Source organism: Sycon ciliatum, chromosome 11 (assembly GCF_964019385.1).
Source record: "Sycon ciliatum chromosome 11, ocSycCili1.1, whole genome shotgun sequence".
Lineage (NCBI taxonomy): Eukaryota > Metazoa > Porifera > Calcarea > Leucosolenida > Sycettidae > Sycon > Sycon ciliatum.
Genome location: NC_088653.1, coordinates 13,300,610 through 13,319,065, shown reverse-complemented (window position 1 = coordinate 13,319,065; position 18,456 = coordinate 13,300,610). Strand labels below are relative to the sequence as shown.

Genomic DNA, 18,456 nt, shown 5'->3' with positions numbered 1-18,456 from the left:
CTCAAAGTAGAACTGCGGTTAGCTCAAAGTAGAGCTGCTGTTAGCTCAAAGTAGAGCTGCTGTTAACTCAAAGTAGAGCTGCTGTTAGCTCAAAGTAGAGCTGCAATGCTAAATGGATGTAATATAGCGTAAGGCAGAGCTGCCGCAAATAGAAGTAGATAACACCAGTTGTGAGAGTGGACCCAGCACTCCGTCACCTAAGCACTATTGATGCACAGGAAAAGTCAATTAATGTCAACCCAGGCAAGCATTGTGCAGCTAGAGTTCAGAAGCTCATTACTCATGCGAGTCGGGCATCATGGCATCCATGACACAGCAGCAAGCCGGTACGATAGCTGGCGCTTAGCGCTTGTTGTAGTCCGAATGTAGCATAGACACGCATCGCTCTTCCGCTGACCCGCCACTAGGAAGAAGGAGTCGGGGACACCAGCCATACCAGCGGTGGTGGCTGCACGGATGTGGACTGAATGCCCGGAGCAGTTCGACTGGGATGGTACACCGGCCGCAACGACAAGAGACCGTACTGTTACTGTGAATGACTGCCTGGTCAGCTGCTGTCTGTTCGAGAGTACGAACAAGAGTTGCTCCGGTCCCTCGCGACGAGTGATAAATGGGTAGCTAACCATGGCACGGACCGGGCGGTACGGCGGTACAGATGGGTCAATGTCACTGGTAACGTCTGAACCGAATGCGTCTGTCTTGGATGAAAGCAGGAAGAGTTGCAGGCGTCCGTCACCCGGGAGCTAGTGCAGCCCTGTGTGATGCCATAAGTGAATTTGGCACACAGAAATAATCCAAAGAACGCTAGCAGCATGGCGGCTTGGTAGAGCAGCTTGTCATGGCCATTCAGGATACTACTTTTCCGGCGTGCATCCATCAGGTGTCGTAGGATTGGCATAGTGATAGGTAGGCGAGGGGTGAGTACAGCCGTACCATGGCATCGCTGGATGCCCTTCATCACCCTCTTCAGAAGGCACACATCTACTAAGGGGCCTGCAAACCCATTCTCAAGATGGGCTTTACGCACCACACTCACATACACAGATACAGTTCAGGGCACACTGATCATAGATGAAGCACGAATGTGCATCCAGGAACGATGACTCGGGCATCAAAAGTGAGCTTCCCCAGGAGGGACTCGAGTTGACGCTGGTCGATGCTGCGCTCGCTGATAGTAGCCATGAATGGTGCACGGATCTCGAACAGCTTGTCCTCTGGTAGCCGAGCTTCATGGCGCTCACAGTCTAGGGAGGTCAATGATGGTGGTGGCCCTTCAAGCTTGTATGTAGCAAGAAGGAATGCCGAGATACGTGAATGCCCGAAGGGGGATGGTCAGTTGCTGGTTGGCTGCAACCAAACCAGTGGAGATATCAAGAAAGTCATCGAGGTAATGAAGGTGGTGATCTATAGCAAACTGGTGCTGCATGATCCTGTTGACTGCTGTGGCTACTGAGTCAAAGATGGCTGGGCTGGAGCGAAGGCCGAAAGGCAGAAAGCGCTCATAGTAGTTGGAGCCTTCCCAGAGAAGTCTTGACGGCGGACTGTGATCTGCCCAAATGCACTGCGTACATCGAGCTTGGACAAATAACCCGACTGTGGGCATGACATGATGATGTTGATCGCGTTGTCAATACTCACGCAGAGCAGAGAGAGTGGCTCGGCACAAATGCTGTCGTTCACGCCGATGCCCTCCGGATTGGACAGATGGTGGATCATTCACAGCTTGCCGTTTATTTTGGGGACGGCACCAATTCCAGCGCATGAACTGAAATGTAGGTAACGGAAATGGGCCTGTGGTCTTGCTGCAAGCGCAGGAAGCAGTTAATTGCTCAGAAATAAATGCCGGCTGAGTGAAAGCCGTGGGTAGATTATTAGAGAAAACCGAAATGTCGTGTTTGCCGGCAGATACAAGAGCAAAACCATGATGCAGGGCATGGAGAACATACGCAACACATGATTGATCTGGGTGGTTACGTGACAGGCGGGCAAAGTGGTCAGCTAGCAGTGTGATGTCTGCAGAGTATATAGGGAAGAAGCTACGTACCGAGTCAAACGATTCAGTAGCCATTCTGCTAGGAGCGGCGGGGTGGCCGATTGGCTCTGCGCTGCTGCTGGTTGCACCTGATGCATGGGTGGTCCTTGCCACACTGGCTGCATGTGTGGGAGAAGCCGCACGACGACGAAGAACAGCGACCTCCGTTGACGTTGCTTCAGATTTTGTGGCCGTCGCTGGTATGGGTGCGACCACTGGAGGTACATGCTGCTGGCTTGGGGAATTGAGATTCGGGACGAAAAGCAGCGTCTTACATTGAGCACGTTTTGGGTGTGTCTGGCCTGTGAAAGCTATCAGCCATAGGTTCACTTTGACGTTGTTCAACCTCTTCGTGCCTTGTTACTGGGCCACGAGCATCCACAGCTGGCGGTCGTACTCTAGCCACGCGCTTGGGAAGAACTGGCGGTTAGCAGTGAGGATCAACTGCTGGTACGCAATCAGTTCAGTAGATCAGCAGTGCAGTGTGGGGCAGCAGCCGTGATAGCAGACATGTATGCGGTCCATGCCTCTCGCGCCGGGTAGCAATATCGTGAACCTTGCGATGCATCTGCTTTGCGTCATCCGACTCAACGATATTTAGCTTGCCATCGTTATTCGGGCTGTGCACCAGCCAGAATGTTGAGCCGGAAGTGTTGGCGGCTGACAAAGCCGACTACACCTCGTCCCGTACGAGAGCGCAGGGATCCGTTGAGCTCGCATGACCTGAGCTGGCGGAGGAGGCATTGGTGCCAGTCGGGCTTCAGGGCTCGCGAGCCGTGTCCGCGCTGTCATGTTGCTGGTTCTCCTGGCCAGAGCATATCTCACTACCAAGGGCTGGTTGTGGCAGCAAACGGTCCTATAAAATACTTTTACTCAGTTTCCTTTCGGATTCAAGCCGCGCTGAGAAAGCTGGCCGCGGAGGGCTTGGCAATGCATTGCCTTGACAGTGTCGACAGTTAGGTCAGACATACTGAAGAAATAAAATGTCGAGGTGACACTCAGGCTGGCAGCAAAGCTATGAAAGGAAAAGAAACACTGCTGAAGCACGATCCGTTGTCTGGAGGAGCACCACAAAGAAACACTGCTGAACAAGGATCCGTTGTCTGGAAGAGCACAACAGGGCCAGCAAGATTTGTTTTTCTTTTGAGCAAAATGGGCTGGTGCCATTTGTGATTACGCAGCAAAACAAAGCGCATGACGTCAGTCTTGAATGCAGTACAAAGCAATGCAGTGCAGTGTGTGTGCTAGTTCGGATTGTTGCTAACAAGTACTAGCACAGCTAGTACCCCATTAAACTTGCTCCCTGGCGATGAGAGGAGTGTTGATGCTTAGCAGACAGTAGAGCGAGGTCCAGTCTAGCATGTACGGCCGAGTGATCACTCAGAGTACAGGGTATGACATTGCAGGAGACTGTAGCAGGGCTACTGGTGAGGATCAGGTCCAGTGTCGTGCTGGCTGGACATCTTGGGGTTACTAGTATTCGGGTTGGGAAAGAGTCTAGATTTATCAAACCGAGAGAGAGCGAATTCCAACATTGAAATGGTGGAGCTGGGGTGTTGCAGCTGAGCTAAGATTAATGTTGAAGTCACCAAACAGGGTGACATAGGGTGATACCAATGAAGCCCGGTGAAGAGCCTGCTCAAATCTGTCCTGGTAATGAATGATTCAGCAGGGGGGGGGGGATAAATACACGCAAAATGGTGCCTCTGTCTGGAGTGGGGCAGACTAATCCACACGCTTTCAATACCATCCACCTTCAGATCTTCAGATCTTCAGATCTGGCTGTATGGTGACAGGAAGAGTAGCCCTGTAATACAGGCACACACCTCCGCCGGGATGGCCGGCTCGATCCAGCCTGGCAAGGCTTTATCCAGATATATTGATCTCATTGTTAGCTACTGTGTTGGTGAACCAAGTATCGGCCACACCGAAAATGTCCCAGTCCATCGAATGCACCAGGTCCGACAGTTCATGCATTTTTGTAGCGTAGACTACAAAATTAATGTTGAGGAATGCAGTGGTCATATTTTGCTCCGATGTTGCAAGCACTGTTCTTGTAACAGTGGGTTGGAATGCTTTAGCGTTCGGATTTAGAGGAACTAGGGCATGAGGAGCGGAGGTTGTCGGAAGATGGTACTGTTGTCAAGTTAACTTAGCACTCAAATGTTATTCGTTGAATGTGACCTGTGCGCCACTGTTATCCGTATCTTCAGCACCTGAAACTTCGTCACGCTCAGCTGCAGTGGAGAAAACGTTGGCGAGTTTGGCAGCCCGGGGAGTTGCTGGGAATGTATTCTTCCCTGATGCCATGGTGAATCCATCTTTGTCAGTGTCAGGTGAGTGATGAGGTGCCTTCCGCTCAGGTCATTTTGTGTTTATTTCATCTGGTTTGACACCAGAGGAAAGCAACAGCCTAATAAAAAAGGCATGGTCCTGGGAATGCTGCCACTCGGCTGTATAGAACATACTCGAGACACATCTAACAGGTATACATACACACAGGATTGAATGATTCCGGAACGCCAAAAACTTCATCCACTCGCCAGCTGGTGTTGGGGCTGCTGGGGTGGCAACATCCTCTGTAGAAGGTGATGTGCATCTGGACAATTCATATTGTACAGGTGGCAAAAGAAGGTTTCTTCACCGATTAGGCGATGGCCAACCCGTTGGATGAGTTGAGCCAGAGTGGTTTGTGCAGGGCTCATTCACACGGCCATGCCATTCTCCACGACCGGGGGGTTCTTGTAGATCACACAATGGCACATGGGATCCAGCACTCAAGACGGTTTCCGGATGAAGCCGAGATGCTGCGATTCTCGAAGTGCCAACGTGGAACTATTTACCAGATCTCTTCAAAACATTGGAATTACGAGCACGTTTCATGTGACGCAAGTAACTCATCAAATGTTTTCCAGGCTGATGAAGCAAAGGGCAACTGCTCATTATGTTGATAGGACAAACCTTAGGCTCTTCAACAACATTCATAATAATCTAATGGTTATGCGAGTAAACTTCTGTACCTTTTCCTCAGGTGCTATACAAGCAAGAGCAAACTAGAGCAAATACAATGAATTATGTACAGCAATGAGGTGATAAAACCGGGTCAAAGTAGAGTAGCTAAAAACAACGGTGATAAATGCATGACCAATATACATCATGCATATCCATAATTCATTGTTCTTGCTCTCGTTTGCTCATGCCGCTATATCCCCTTGTTGATGAGGAAAGAGACAAAGTACGGGAGAAGTCACATTTATAAAGAGAAAGCACGAAAGTTTACTCGTAAAAAACATTAATTTTCATAATGATCATGAACAGCCTGAAGTTTGTGCTACCACTTAGTATTATAGCATAATTATTTGAATCGCACGAAACCTTTTGTGGACATAATTTGTAACAAAATTGCCAATTGTGAATTTCTAGCGTAAAACAGACCCACAGGCATGGTCAATACCCACTGAATTTATTCACCTGCATAATTCTTCTTTCTACTCATATACAAACAAGAATGCATCACAGATAATAATAATTATGAACAATATCAATTGTGCACTCATAACCATGTATAAACAATTAAAATAAAACAATTCCAGAACGTTTTCGTGTGACCATCATCAGTGGAACATCGTCACAGAGTAAGAATCACTAAAACAACCAGTTATATAGCTACAGTAATATGAAAAGAAGCGTGAGAATGCAGCACAGCTAGCGGTTTTGCATAACGCGTGTAGTGTGAACCTTTGCAGTGTATCTGAGAATGGTAGCAGTACCATTCTCAGATAAACTGCAAAGGTTCACACTACACGCGTTATGCATAACCGCTAGCTGTGCTGCATTCTCACGCTTCTTTTCATATTACTGTAGCTATATAACTGGTTGTTTTAGTGATTCTTACTCTGTGACGATGTTCCACTGATGATGGTCACACGAAAACGTTCTGGAATTGTTTCATTTTAATTGTTTATACATGGTTATGAGTGCACAATTGATATTGTTCATTGCTATTTTACGACTGTTGTCTCCTCGTCGGTTATTTAAATAATAATTATGACTTACATTATTCTTTGGTTCCAACGAATGTCCAGAAGTGAGAAGATATTCTACTACAGAAACATGACCATAATATGCTGCATAATGTAATGGTGTGTCACCATTCTGGAAGTAGCAGCAAAATTAAGGACAAGACATGTACACACATACCCCATACATACACATGTTCATGCACACACACACACACACACACACACACACATGCACGTGCACACACACACACACATCCCTAAACACATACGTAAACACAAACACACACACACACACAGACCTCAGACCTCAGACCTGCCCATCGCAGAAGCAATGATAGCGAACAGCTACGTAGGGGCCTGTCCAGACTAGGTAGAAAACCACGTAAACACGCCATAAACATGCTTGTTGCCAAGGTGAGCGGCGAAAATGGCGCGAAATGCGGAACGTGGGAATCACGCGAAACGTGAGTCGAGACCCCTGTACAAAGCACGTTTCTCATCCATGTGCCGTTTTTGCAGTGTAGTGCAGTTGTGTTTGTTGTGTGAGAGTCTTCTCCGGATTGCAAACGGCGAGTACACGACATCGCAACATGGCTAGAGGGCTGGACCTTGTACACGGGGGTTGTCTGTACTCTCGCACCACACTGTCTCCACGAATTGTTGGTGTACCAGTCCTTCATTCTCAAAGCTAACCGCCAGTATCTGCCAGCTGCTTGGCTCAGCTATGACCAGCAACTTCGGCTGTCAGCCTCGCTCCAGCCAGGCAAGCGTATTGACATTATCGACAACAAACTGAGGCAGCTATCCGCCACGGGTAAGGCTAGACCAGCATGTCCAGTGCGCCACACTGTGCACCCTCCGTCCAGTCAGTGTCCTTTTCGTCTGAACAGAAGCCCCCAGCAGTATCAGCACGGGTCGACACTCACCCGTTTTGAGAGCGGCCGAATCATCTGCCGTAACTTAAATCCAGCCAGTGTCAGCACAAGTCGTCCTGCCGCTTCCTCCATGTCTGCAACACATGCGGTGGCAACCATTCCCACCAGCAGTGCCCCAAGGCTGGGACCAAATCCTGAACCACTTCTCAGTAAGGTCAGCAACTCCGATAGTTTGCCTTCAGCCACTACTCCCCACGCTTCCACATTCCGCTCACCTTTGTATGTTACCCGCTTTTCTTGCTGGCCATCTACCCACCACGATCCACAGTTTTCACGATATGTTCTGCATGGCTTGCATCATAGCTTCGATATGGCTTTTCCATTGATCGTATTGTTAACGTTAATTCTCCTAATCTCCCTTCCGCTGCTATACACGCTCAGTTTATATCAGACCAGTTTCCTGCCTCCTGTAGTCGAAAGGAAACTGCTGGGCCCTTAACTTCACCCCCTTTCTCGTTCATGCATTACTCGAGTGTTGGTGCAGTGCCAAAGAAAAACGGCAAAATGCGCATGATCCACCCCCTGTCTAGCCGCTTCGGGACGAGTGTCAATGATGGCATACATACTGATATGAGCCTGGATCAGCAAAAACCATCACATGTGCAAAATTTTCGAAAAATATTTTTGTGCTCCAAATTGATCCACAACCACTGATAACCAGTCTCAAGAAATTTTAGATCAATCACAGCACCGTAAGTGACCAAAAAATGCGGTACACCACATCTCTGTACAAATGTTGGAAGTGGCATTTCTGTGTAGAATGCAAGTATGAGCGTTGGTATGTGTCTGATCCTGTTAGGCATTGCCATCACTCAGCCGGCTAACAAGGAGGAATTTTATAGTCCTTGGGGGTGTACTCAGACACTGGCTCGTCCAAGTAAATCATTGGCTTCACTGACTATTGCGCAGCTAACGGCATATGGCCAAGTTCCAGGGGCTGATATTGCATCCACACCAGGCTCAGTACTGATGCTCTCCAAGCCCTTCACTTCCATGAAACATATCTGCACACACGGAGTGCAATCACAGCAGCTGTGACTACTTAGCACACAGGCTCATGAGCATGAGGTACGTACTAGGTGCAGATACATTCAACGGTTACCTGACCCTACAGGAACATATTTTTTTGAATTATTTTGGGAGCTGCTGCATGGACCAAATAAATGTTTCAAGTAACAATGCTCAGTGTCCAAGCCAACGAAGCAGATCTTGTCTGGCGCTAGCTCTCGTTGCTCTTCCAGTCGTGAATCGAGACGCCTTTGCTCTGCATCGTCACTGTCGATATCCGACAAACTTACTAGTGAAGGAGTCGTTCATCGCTCAACAATATCCACTCGAGTCGTTGTCATTCTCATCAGCGCTGCTTTCTTCTACACGAAGTCTGCAGCCTCGCCGAGTCGCTTTGCGGGAGGAGAGAGTCGTCCTCTGGAGCTCCGCGGCTTTCACCTGACTCCCTTGATGAGCAATCGCCATCCCAGTCATCACCAAAAAATGTCGTGTCGTGATTGGCGTCAACGACGATCGATGCGCGTGCGATGCTCGCGCCCCGCGATCGTACCTATTTTTTTATTCGCCAGCCAGCTCAGGTACGTGGGGTTTCCCAGCCGTGTCTCCTCACTTGCCTGGGGCTCGCCTAGCTAGCTAGTCACTGACAAACAAACAAACACGGGCTTGTCAGGCGGAAAGAAAGACTAGTGACAAGAAAGACAGAAAGGTGGTGGGTAGTGTTAGGTCCGCGACTTTTCTTTCGCTCGGCTTCAACGTCACTTTTTGATCAACTTGATATCAAACACAAGCGATGGTTTTCGCTGATCCGGGCTCATATATTTTTGATGCAATATGTTACTATTGATGATGACATCAATATGATCATGTCTTTCCCCCTCCAGTTCACCTGTCAAAACTGGATGTCAAGAGCGCCTTCAGGCAGATCCCAGTACGCATCAAAGATTTCCTGTTGCTTGGAGTTTTTTTGGCAAGGCCATTACTATTACGAACAAGTGCTGCCTTTTGGTTTGCGCTCTAGTCCCTTCATTTTCAACACCTTTGCTGATGCTATTGAATGGATCATAAAGCATCATTTCTCCATAAGTGATCTTTTACATTACTTAGCTAAAATGACTTTCTGAATGCCATTTCTAGCCTTTTTGTTGCTAACCGCCAGCTGGCTATCTTGCTCAGCGCAATCATGCTTTTAGGCGTACCGCTAGCCCCAGACAAGATAGAGGCCCCTCTCAGTGTCTTACATTTTTTGGAATAGAGTTGGACTGCGTTTCCAAGCAAGCCAGGCTTCCATCCGAAAAACTGACTGAGCTCAGATCTCTGATTACTGCCACCCTCCAGCGTAACTCTATTTCTCAGCGCAGCATCGAGTCACTTTTGAGAAGCTCTCCTTTGCAGCACGGGTAGTCGTCCCAGGGCCCACATTTCTTCGAGGGCTCTGGTCGGTGTGCACCAGGTATCAAGAGCCCCACTACAAGATAGTACTGGACTCTGCTGCTGTGGAAGATATCAGGTGGTGGTAGCACCATTTATGCCAGGGCATCATTTCCAGGCAAAATCTGAAGATTATGGCAGACATCATGCGAGCATGATCCGCCAAGGGCTACCTGTGGCTCCTTAAACAAGGGTTTAATGTGAAGCTTTCGGAAACCCCCTAGAGGTGACCCTGCATACGCGCCTGGAAGGTGGAAAAGATTGTGCCACCATCAACCGTTGTGATCAGACATGTCAGTGTTGCAGAGAAAGTGGTCAACATTGACTTTATGAAGCCAGACTCAGCTCCTGTATTACCGGACACTGCGGATGTCCACAGCGCTCAGCCGAGCCCTGCCGTGAGTGATAGCGAGAGTGACGCTAGTGATTGTGGGGCCGTCGGCCTGGAATTTGACGACGGAGTCCCACTCTATGATCTCTGTGCCCTAGCTAGCCGTCGACGCCCAATGAGATATTGTTCCTGAGTAGTGGTGTCTGAAGGGAGAGGTGTAATTGATTGACCAAGTAACTGTCGACGCCATCTCATCTCTCTCTCTCTCTCTCTCTCACTATTCCTTTCTTGATAACGAACATATTTACTGTCGATCACTACGTATCAATTCTTGTTGAGCTTTGTATCATTAATTCGCGCTGTGTTCGTGACGTTCTTCCTTTTTCCAGTATTATTGTGAGTGCACACGATGACATAGGTCGCCACTTTGTCCGTGTTATCTTGGTGCGCAAGCCTTTCTCCTTTTTTCTACCTCTTTTAATTTTAGTTCTTCTTGTGCAAAAGCAAGTAACTAGTCCAATGTCGAGTGAGCTGGGAGTGTTGCTTGTTGACCAGTGTAGACCGGGTAGTACACAACAACACCAAACATAATAATAATTATTCCCATAGCTATGCAAAAGAAGTTACATCAGTAATGTCTGGCGCTAGCCAGGGTCCACACAGCTTTAATTCCCGTAGCTATGCAGAAGGCGTTACTTCAGTTACGCCTGGCGCTAGCCAAGGTCCACACAGCTTTAATTGTGTGTTTGTTTATTTGTGTGTTTGTGTCACACCTGGAGCTATCCCGTATCTGTCCCGTATCTTTCCCATATCTGTGACTACAAAGGCTCTGCAGGATTGTACATAACAGCTGTCCACAATATTTGCTGGCTTCCGTATCTGTCCCGTACGGTACCAATATTCGTCGTATTATGTATACAACTCCCTGATGTAGACGGAGATTTGGAAAGAAATTGAGAGACGAGCAAGAAATTAAATTAGAATAGACGCCGAATAGGTGATAGGATGCGTCAGCAAAAACATACTTGGGAAGAGAGATCCCGTCGTCTCCAAAATAAGCGTGAACGGGTAACTCAGCGCCGGTCACAGGGAACGTCGAAAGAGAGATCCGGTCGAGTCCAGAACGCCCGTGATCGGCAGAGTCAGCGCCGGTCACAGGAAACGTCAGAACAAACATCCCGTCGACTCCAGATCGCCCGTGATCGGCAGAGTCAGCGCCGGTCACAGGAAAAGTCAGGACAGACATCCCGTCGACTCCAGAACGCCCTTGATCGGCAAAGTACGCGCCGGTCACAGGAAACGTCAGGACAGACATCCCGTCGAGGCCAGATCGCCCGTGATCGGCAGAGTCAGCGCCGGTCACAGGAAACGTCAGGACAGACATCCCGTCGAGTCCAGAACGCCCGTGATCAGCAGAGTCAGCGCCGGTCCCAGGAAATGTCGGACGACACAAATGCAAGAAATGAGCATAGGAGGCTTAATCGTGCTGATTCGCGTCATGCTACTGCAGCTGCGCACATGAAAACTGTGCGGTCTATGGTAGAGGAAAAAAATCATGCTATGGTGTCCTCTTTGACGCGCCAGCAGTATAGCCACCTATACAGCCACTTATACAATGATGTGGCCAATCAACGGAAAAAAAAAACATTTCCATCAGTTCTAATAACAGGTACGATAAGCAAGGCAAAAAAAGCATAAAAGCAAAGCATAGGGCCCTGAGCTTCCAAGCTCTCTCGTTTGGTGTTTGTTTGTGTCATGCCTCGCACTATCCCGTATCTGTCCCGTACCGTACCGTACCATCAAATACAGCTGGCCCCTAACATTCAAATAGGGCTTTGAAACGCAAGATCATAACGTGAAGCAACTTGGAAGAATGAGTATGAATGCGAAGTGTATCGGGGAATGCATGTAGGGCGATAATGCGGGGTCGAATCCCAGGTGGTCCCTAAAAAAAATGGAGAATTGATAAATTTATAACATCCTCATGCTTTTTTTTGCCTAGGTCATCAAGGCGGTAGACGGTGTCGTACTACCCTCGCTCGTACTTTTCCCGTACCGTACACTCTAAAACGACTGGCCACAATAATCAAATAGGGCTTTGAAATGCAATATCATAACGTAAAGCAACTTGGAAGAATTAGTATGTATGCGAAGTGTATCGGGGGATGCTTGCAGGGCGATAGTGCGGGTTCGAATTCCAGGTTATGTTTGGAAAAAACATCCCTATGCTTTTTTTGTCTAGGTCATCAAGGCAAGAAAGCATAGTGCAGGGCCCTGAGCTTCCAAGCTCTCTCGTTGTTGTTGCATGTGTATGACTGCTTACTTTCATTTTCTTTTTTATCTTATGCCATCAATGCAACGTCAACATAACTGTTTGCTTCTAGCTCATGCTAGGTGTTCACCCTCCATTTCTCACATCACATCATCTTCCATGCGGTAGATTGGAACATTAGAAGCAACCAAATTCGGCTGAGAAGATGTTAGGTTCAGTGGACAAGAGACAAGTAGTTTATTGGTTGATATACACGAAGTAGAAAAACTGAGAAGATACCATCTGTAAACGACAGAGAAGACTCTCAAAGAAATGCGTGCGTGCATACACAGTAGAGCTAAAGTTCTACGACATTACGTCATAACATAACACCAGTGTTCTACTATACTTACACATCAGACCAAGTTCAGTGCTCTAAACAGTACCTATTGTAGCACTGATTGTGATGTGCCAATTCGCGACACTTCCATTACTCTCCGTGCTTCTAAATGCCACGCCTGGAAAAGAGTAAAGTGATCATTCTGCAGTGGTCGGAGACACAATACCTTGTGGGTATTCCCAAGTTCTTTCAAGAGACCATTCTGGGATTGTAAAACGAATCACTGCCAAAGTTACTACATCCTTCTTGCGGAAACTTACTACTGCACGCATATTTCGGTTGCGGCAGCACGTCGGCCTATCCTTCATTCATCCTCCGTGCCAGCATGTCCAATAGAGTCACTGAATATGCCAAAGCCATCTCCAGGGCAACGATGTCGTTTGAATCATGACTCCATAAACCTTCTATTATGCCGCATATGCAACTTTCAAGTCGTTCAGCTTGCTCACGATCACCATCGCCAACAGTAAAGCTCACAGCATACTTGAGAATGTCAGGTCTCTTCATAGCAACATGTAAGCAGATGTCCACGCGTGAAACAATGTCGAATCACGAACGAACAAATGGTCAATGTCATGACGAGTCTCCGAGCATTCACCTCCATCCTATGCATATGTCGCAAGAACTTGGTCAGCAACTCGTACTAGCAGATGATTGATCTTGTCATGAATGACGCATTCCTTGATGGTGTGCACATGAGATCACCCTGGTTCATCTTTCCCTATTGTATTCTTTTCACATCCTGCAACCCATTCTCCACTAGTAGCAGTGGGGATACTAGAGTTCGAAGAGGCAAGGCAGCACTCTTCCGTGGACGTACTACTCGACACAACACCATTCATACTTGTTCTTTAGAAGTTTTTTTCTTTTTTTAATGAGTATCATGAGATATTGCCGTAGAAAGTAGTATAGGATAGTAAAGGATAGAATGAGAATGAATGATCAGCTGTGTGGTAAAGAAGGCAGTTCATTAAAGACTTATTGGAAGGTCTCTACCAGCTGATCGTCTTGTTGGACGACGACACTGCATAATGATGTGAAGCTCTCAGTCAGCTGTTTCAGTTCCGTGATAGAAAGTGTCATGTGTGCGTCCAGAGCACGATGAAAACATCTGGGTTTCACGTTGATGCAGATGATTGGAGCAACAGCAAGACGTACCTTCATCACTTGCTCGTCAAAGTCGAGGGAGACTGCCCCGGGGTAGATGAGTACATCTTGTTCCACATCCAGCTCGAACGAGCTGGTCGGGACTAGCTTGTTTTCACCGTTGATGTACACCCGACATTGACCATCGGACAAACGTGATGTGTAGGAGTTGGTCTTGATCTTCTCCACAAGTCCACTTCGGAGAGTGTCACGGAGCGATGGACAAGTCTTGATCAAGTTCGTAATGATGAACTCATTGGACTCGTTCAGTTCGATGTAAATTTGTCCTTGAGCATATTTTCGAGCTGTTGCCATACTACCACAGGCTGGCAGAGCTCCCGAAGGGAAGTACATCTTATATCCAGGTTTGTAGAAGGATTTACCCGATAACTTGTAGGACAGCTGCATGTCCTCCTGAAACCCATCCACCACAATTTCTTTGTGGAGCTTGGTAGGAGCAGGTAATACATAGCGACGCTAAGCCGGTACTGGCTTCGAAGAGAGCCCAACTCGAGGAGGGTCAGCAGGAAGAGCGGAATTCTTCTTCTTTCGTCGCTCGTATAGGGAAGCCATCTTCTAGGAAGTGAAGTCAGGACAACTCGTAAGGACTGTATTCCATGAACGAATGACTCAACTGCAGGACAATCATTCGGATTTATACGAGTCAGAGAGGGAGGTGGATTGAAATGATAAGATATGTGTCAACCAATCAGCATCAAGCCCGCCAAAAACATTTGACCAATCAGCATCAAGCCCGCCAAAAACATTTTCACCAATCAGCATCAAGCGCGCCAAAAACATTTCATCAATCAGCATCGTGCCCGCCAAAATCATATCTCATTATAAAGATTCCTTACATGATACCGCCACCTTGGTGAATTGATACTGTATGGAAATAAGATCACAGTCAAACGTGTGCATGTTCTGGATCACGTGATCAAGTGAATAGGTTTCCCAGCAATAAGCATCAATCAATGATGTCATAAGAGATATATCAGATGGAGATAAAAGCAGCAAATTCGAACGCAACGTGAACAATTGCAATGAAGACACCATCCTAGTCGAATCCATGAGATGCAGTATGTATAGGAGTGGAAAATGCTGAGAAAGAGGTTTCATGATTCGACTGAACCTCAACCAGGATACATTGCTATGAGGTAAGTAGGAATGCAGTTTACGTAATGCATCCACATTCGTATCGTATACTATACAGGATAATGCTATAGCATAGTTTATACTCTTGTACAAACAGGACTTCTTCATCGCACATATCTGCTCTCGAAGAGGGTGTACACAAAGCGGATCGGATAAGAGTTCAGTTTTCGAAAGAAAATGCAAAAGATGACGATCCACACCACATAACCTCTCATGTGCAGCGTAAGCTTCTTCATCAAACTACATCTCTTATGCACATCAACTTCAGGTAAGAAAACCACATCCATGACAAGTCTACAAGAAGAACATACGTATCTTCCTTCATGAACAACATTATCGAGATGATGACACAGTTTTCCTCCCCTTCTTGCTCTTCTTCTTCTTCTCCTTCTTGTTCTTCTTCTTCACAAAGTCTCTTTTCACGTACATATGCACGTAAGATCTCAAATTCAAAATCCATCTTCACCCCACATCATCATCTCCATAATGAAACATTATCCAACAATGTATCTACTTCTTTTACCCACTGCCATCCGGGGCAAGGTGGGGTACAATCCACCCTTCACCCGAAAAATCTTTTTACGTAAAAACCGGCGCCCGGTTTTTTTACCCCAAAAATGGGGTACTATCAATAGGACCCCATTTTTCGGGCTGGACCATGTACCTCTCACAGAACCGGCTTTATACATACTACTGAGATCTATAGGCAACAGAAAACTCCCAGCTGTCGTCTTTAAGAAACCCGAACGAACGCGACCCAAGGTCCTGGAGTCGGGCTATATCTCAAGCTGTATTATGAGCTTGTAAAATGCACTTCAGCTGGGGATTTGCCCATTTTTGCGCATCCCTAGCGAGCCAGGTGCTATGACCAAATCATGCTACCGGCATCCAGAGGTTTTTGCAAAATCCCAGTGGTCTACGATAAAATTTGAGGGAATTGCTTTGCGATGTGTATTTCGCTAGCAATTGACATGACCATGGCGCGTACGCTTGCTTCGCTCACTGTACATTTACGTTGATGCTTGTCATGTCTACAGGAAATGTATTACTTATGGGTAGAGCCTAACAGAAAGTCCAAGATAGTGAAAATCGACCTACAGGTTATTAGTGGAGTTATCGTGGGATAAGTATGTGCAAGAATGCCGATTTCGCATTTTCTGAGATCAGTTCTAGTCCTTAAGGATTGGCAAGAGAAAAGGTGGCCACGATGGCCCTCCTCATGGCACGAAGCTCCGCGCTGTGCATGCCACCATTTGTGACATGTGGACTGCTGAGCGTGACAAGGACCTTTCGACAGGGAGTATGAGAGATGCAAAGATGATCGCGCAGGGGTGATGTGGTTAGGTGCAAGGTTTGTGTGCAGTTTCCAGGAAAATTTTGTTCGTTCATATCGTTCGGTCGAGAATTAAAAAAATGTTGCCTTCCAGCGACATGTGAGGGAAAATTGCAAGTCCGGGGAGTGTCAGGACATTACGTCAGTACGACCCTTATCACATGGCCTGGAACACAAAACGTGCACATGCGCTTGGTTACAAGCCGGGGGAGAGGGGGGGGGCACAATCCAAGGGAGGGCTATATATTTTATTCACATGCTCATAGAGACTGGGGCACTCTTCAACATAGAGCACTATTCAAGAGAGGGCTCTAATCGCGAAAGTACGGTAATCCTTCTTTTCTGCTCCTACACAAACAAGCATGCACCAGGGATATCCTGACTTACCGAATTTTTCGCTTCCAATGGATGTCCAGCATTCAACAGACATTCTAGTACGCCCACATGACCTGCGGATGCTGCAAAGTGGAGTGGTGTCCTACCCATCTGGAAGTAGCATCGTTAATGAATACAAACCATGTACACACAAACACACACAAACACATACACATACATGCATACACATGCAGATTCATACACATGCACACATACACGCATGTGCGCGCATGTGCATGTGCACACATGCACACAAGCGTATGCACACACACACACACAAACACACACACACACACACACACACACACACACACACACACACACACATACACACATACACACACACACACATATACATACACAAACACACACATATCTCATAAGTTCGCATTTTTTTTCTAAACGTAAGGCATTTCGAAACGGGGGTGGGGGGGGGTAGTGCCCTTTTCGAATAGAAAAATGACAGTTCGCACATTTTCTGGAAGTGTACAACACTGTGCTGTGCATGTGCTAGATCGCTTCAGATAACTGTGTTTACATGGTTTAGGTGTGGATCTACCTGTGTTTGCAGATCAGCTAACCCTTGCACTGTATGCATGCATACAGGCTACTCAGAGATGTCAAATGTCACACCAGCCTGATCAAACGGTGTACCTGGCCAGCTTTTTATACAGCAGTACATTGACAGCTGTTATGGAGGGGGGAATTGGAGGAACTACATGTACGTTTATGTGTGTGTACATGACCATTGATGACTACACGTCATTGATTGTTCTTGGACTCAGTTATGAATAGTAATAGGTTGTTCATTTGACCGGACGAGACCACACGACGCTTGCAGATCACAGCACGAACAGTTCATCAGCCACACTTGACGAAAGCAAGTAGTAGTACTCCTGACAAGTCTTGTTTCGTTCCATAGAGATAATAACGGGGAACTCATCAGAGGAGAAGCAGTTGTTGAATGAAGGGGTTTAGCTGAATAATGCAATTTTATAGAAAAGATATTGGCGGACTGAGGTGTAAATGTAGTAGACGGACTTTCTACCGTATTATACCGTATATACCGTATATCAATAGATTTACCATATTGTATATATCACGTAATTTTGTGTACGTCGTGTGTACATCATGTTGGCGCATGCGCGTGTTGCTGTAGTATGAAAAGCAGTCTTCGTCTTGAGTTCGTCTTGTCTGGTTATGTTTCGTCGTTGTGTCAATAAACAGTCTTCTAAATGTAGTTATCGTCGTCCCTTTTGAATAAGTGTGTAGATGGCACGGGACTGGGAGCAGGTGGGAAAGGCCAGGTACTACATAAACACGAGTGTTCAAAACCAGTTGAACTTCGTACTGTTCGTCCTCTTTTTGACATGCTCTCTTTCCATCGTCCTTATCTTTTGTTTCTTGGGAACTGTTTTGGCTTTATCCTATACCTCTGGGGGAGGCCAAGTGATGGTTTTCAGAGGCTGGTGATGGCTGTGAGCGAGAGTTTGCCGATCGGCGTTGTCCTCGCTATAGCGATGAAGATACTAGTTACTGCGCACCTGGCAGATATCACAACACGTTGGAGCGTCCAGGAGCAAAGAAATCTTGGGTTTTCACTGGAATTTAGTTCCTCCAGCATCGCATAGCCCACCGTTGGTGGATGACCGTCCAGAAACGTTGAACCTGGTCTTCTGCAGCATCTCTCAGTCCTGCGAGGTACACTGAATACGTCTGCCATGTATTGTACAAATAAAACTCATGAAGTTGTGGACTCTACAGTGATGAGTCTATCCTGTATGCTGCAAAAAACGAAGGAAATGTGACTGGTGTCTGTATACTGGACGCAAACACCCCCGTCTTCTCCTGCAGGATCGGTTTGACATTATGTAGTGGGTCGACATTGACCTGGTTTGGCAGCTATCATAATAGTAATAGTATCTGCCTGGGTAGATGTAGCAGGTTGACATTTGCGACTCGTCGTCCAGTCCGGAATTTTCTTGTAACTCACGGTGGAGTACCCGGTACCCGCAGGGTTTGTGATCATCCTTGTTCACT

At 47.0% G+C, this 18,456-nt stretch overlaps 1 protein-coding gene and 1 long non-coding RNA gene across 2 annotated transcripts in view; both read right to left on the bottom strand.

The window, feature by feature from the left end:
• LOC135826984 (uncharacterized) overlaps nt 1–18,456 on the bottom strand; it is a 178,033-nt gene that overhangs the window by 102,555 nt on the left and 57,022 nt on the right. Inside the window, exons 6-7 of the mRNA XM_065339506.1 lie at nt 16,429–16,527; nt 6,089–6,187 (exon numbers count right to left, since the gene is read on the bottom strand). Of these exons, the coding sequence (XP_065195578.1) occupies nt 6,089–6,187; nt 16,429–16,527 (198 nt within the window). The remainder of the gene's footprint in view (nt 1–6,088; nt 6,188–16,428; nt 16,528–18,456) is intronic.
• On the bottom strand, nt 7,584–8,804 carry LOC135827544 (uncharacterized). Its single transcript, XR_010555490.1, has 2 exons — nt 8,288–8,804; nt 7,584–7,993 (listed from the first exon to the last, which is right to left on the bottom strand). It is a non-coding gene; the product is annotated as an uncharacterized LOC135827544 (long non-coding RNA).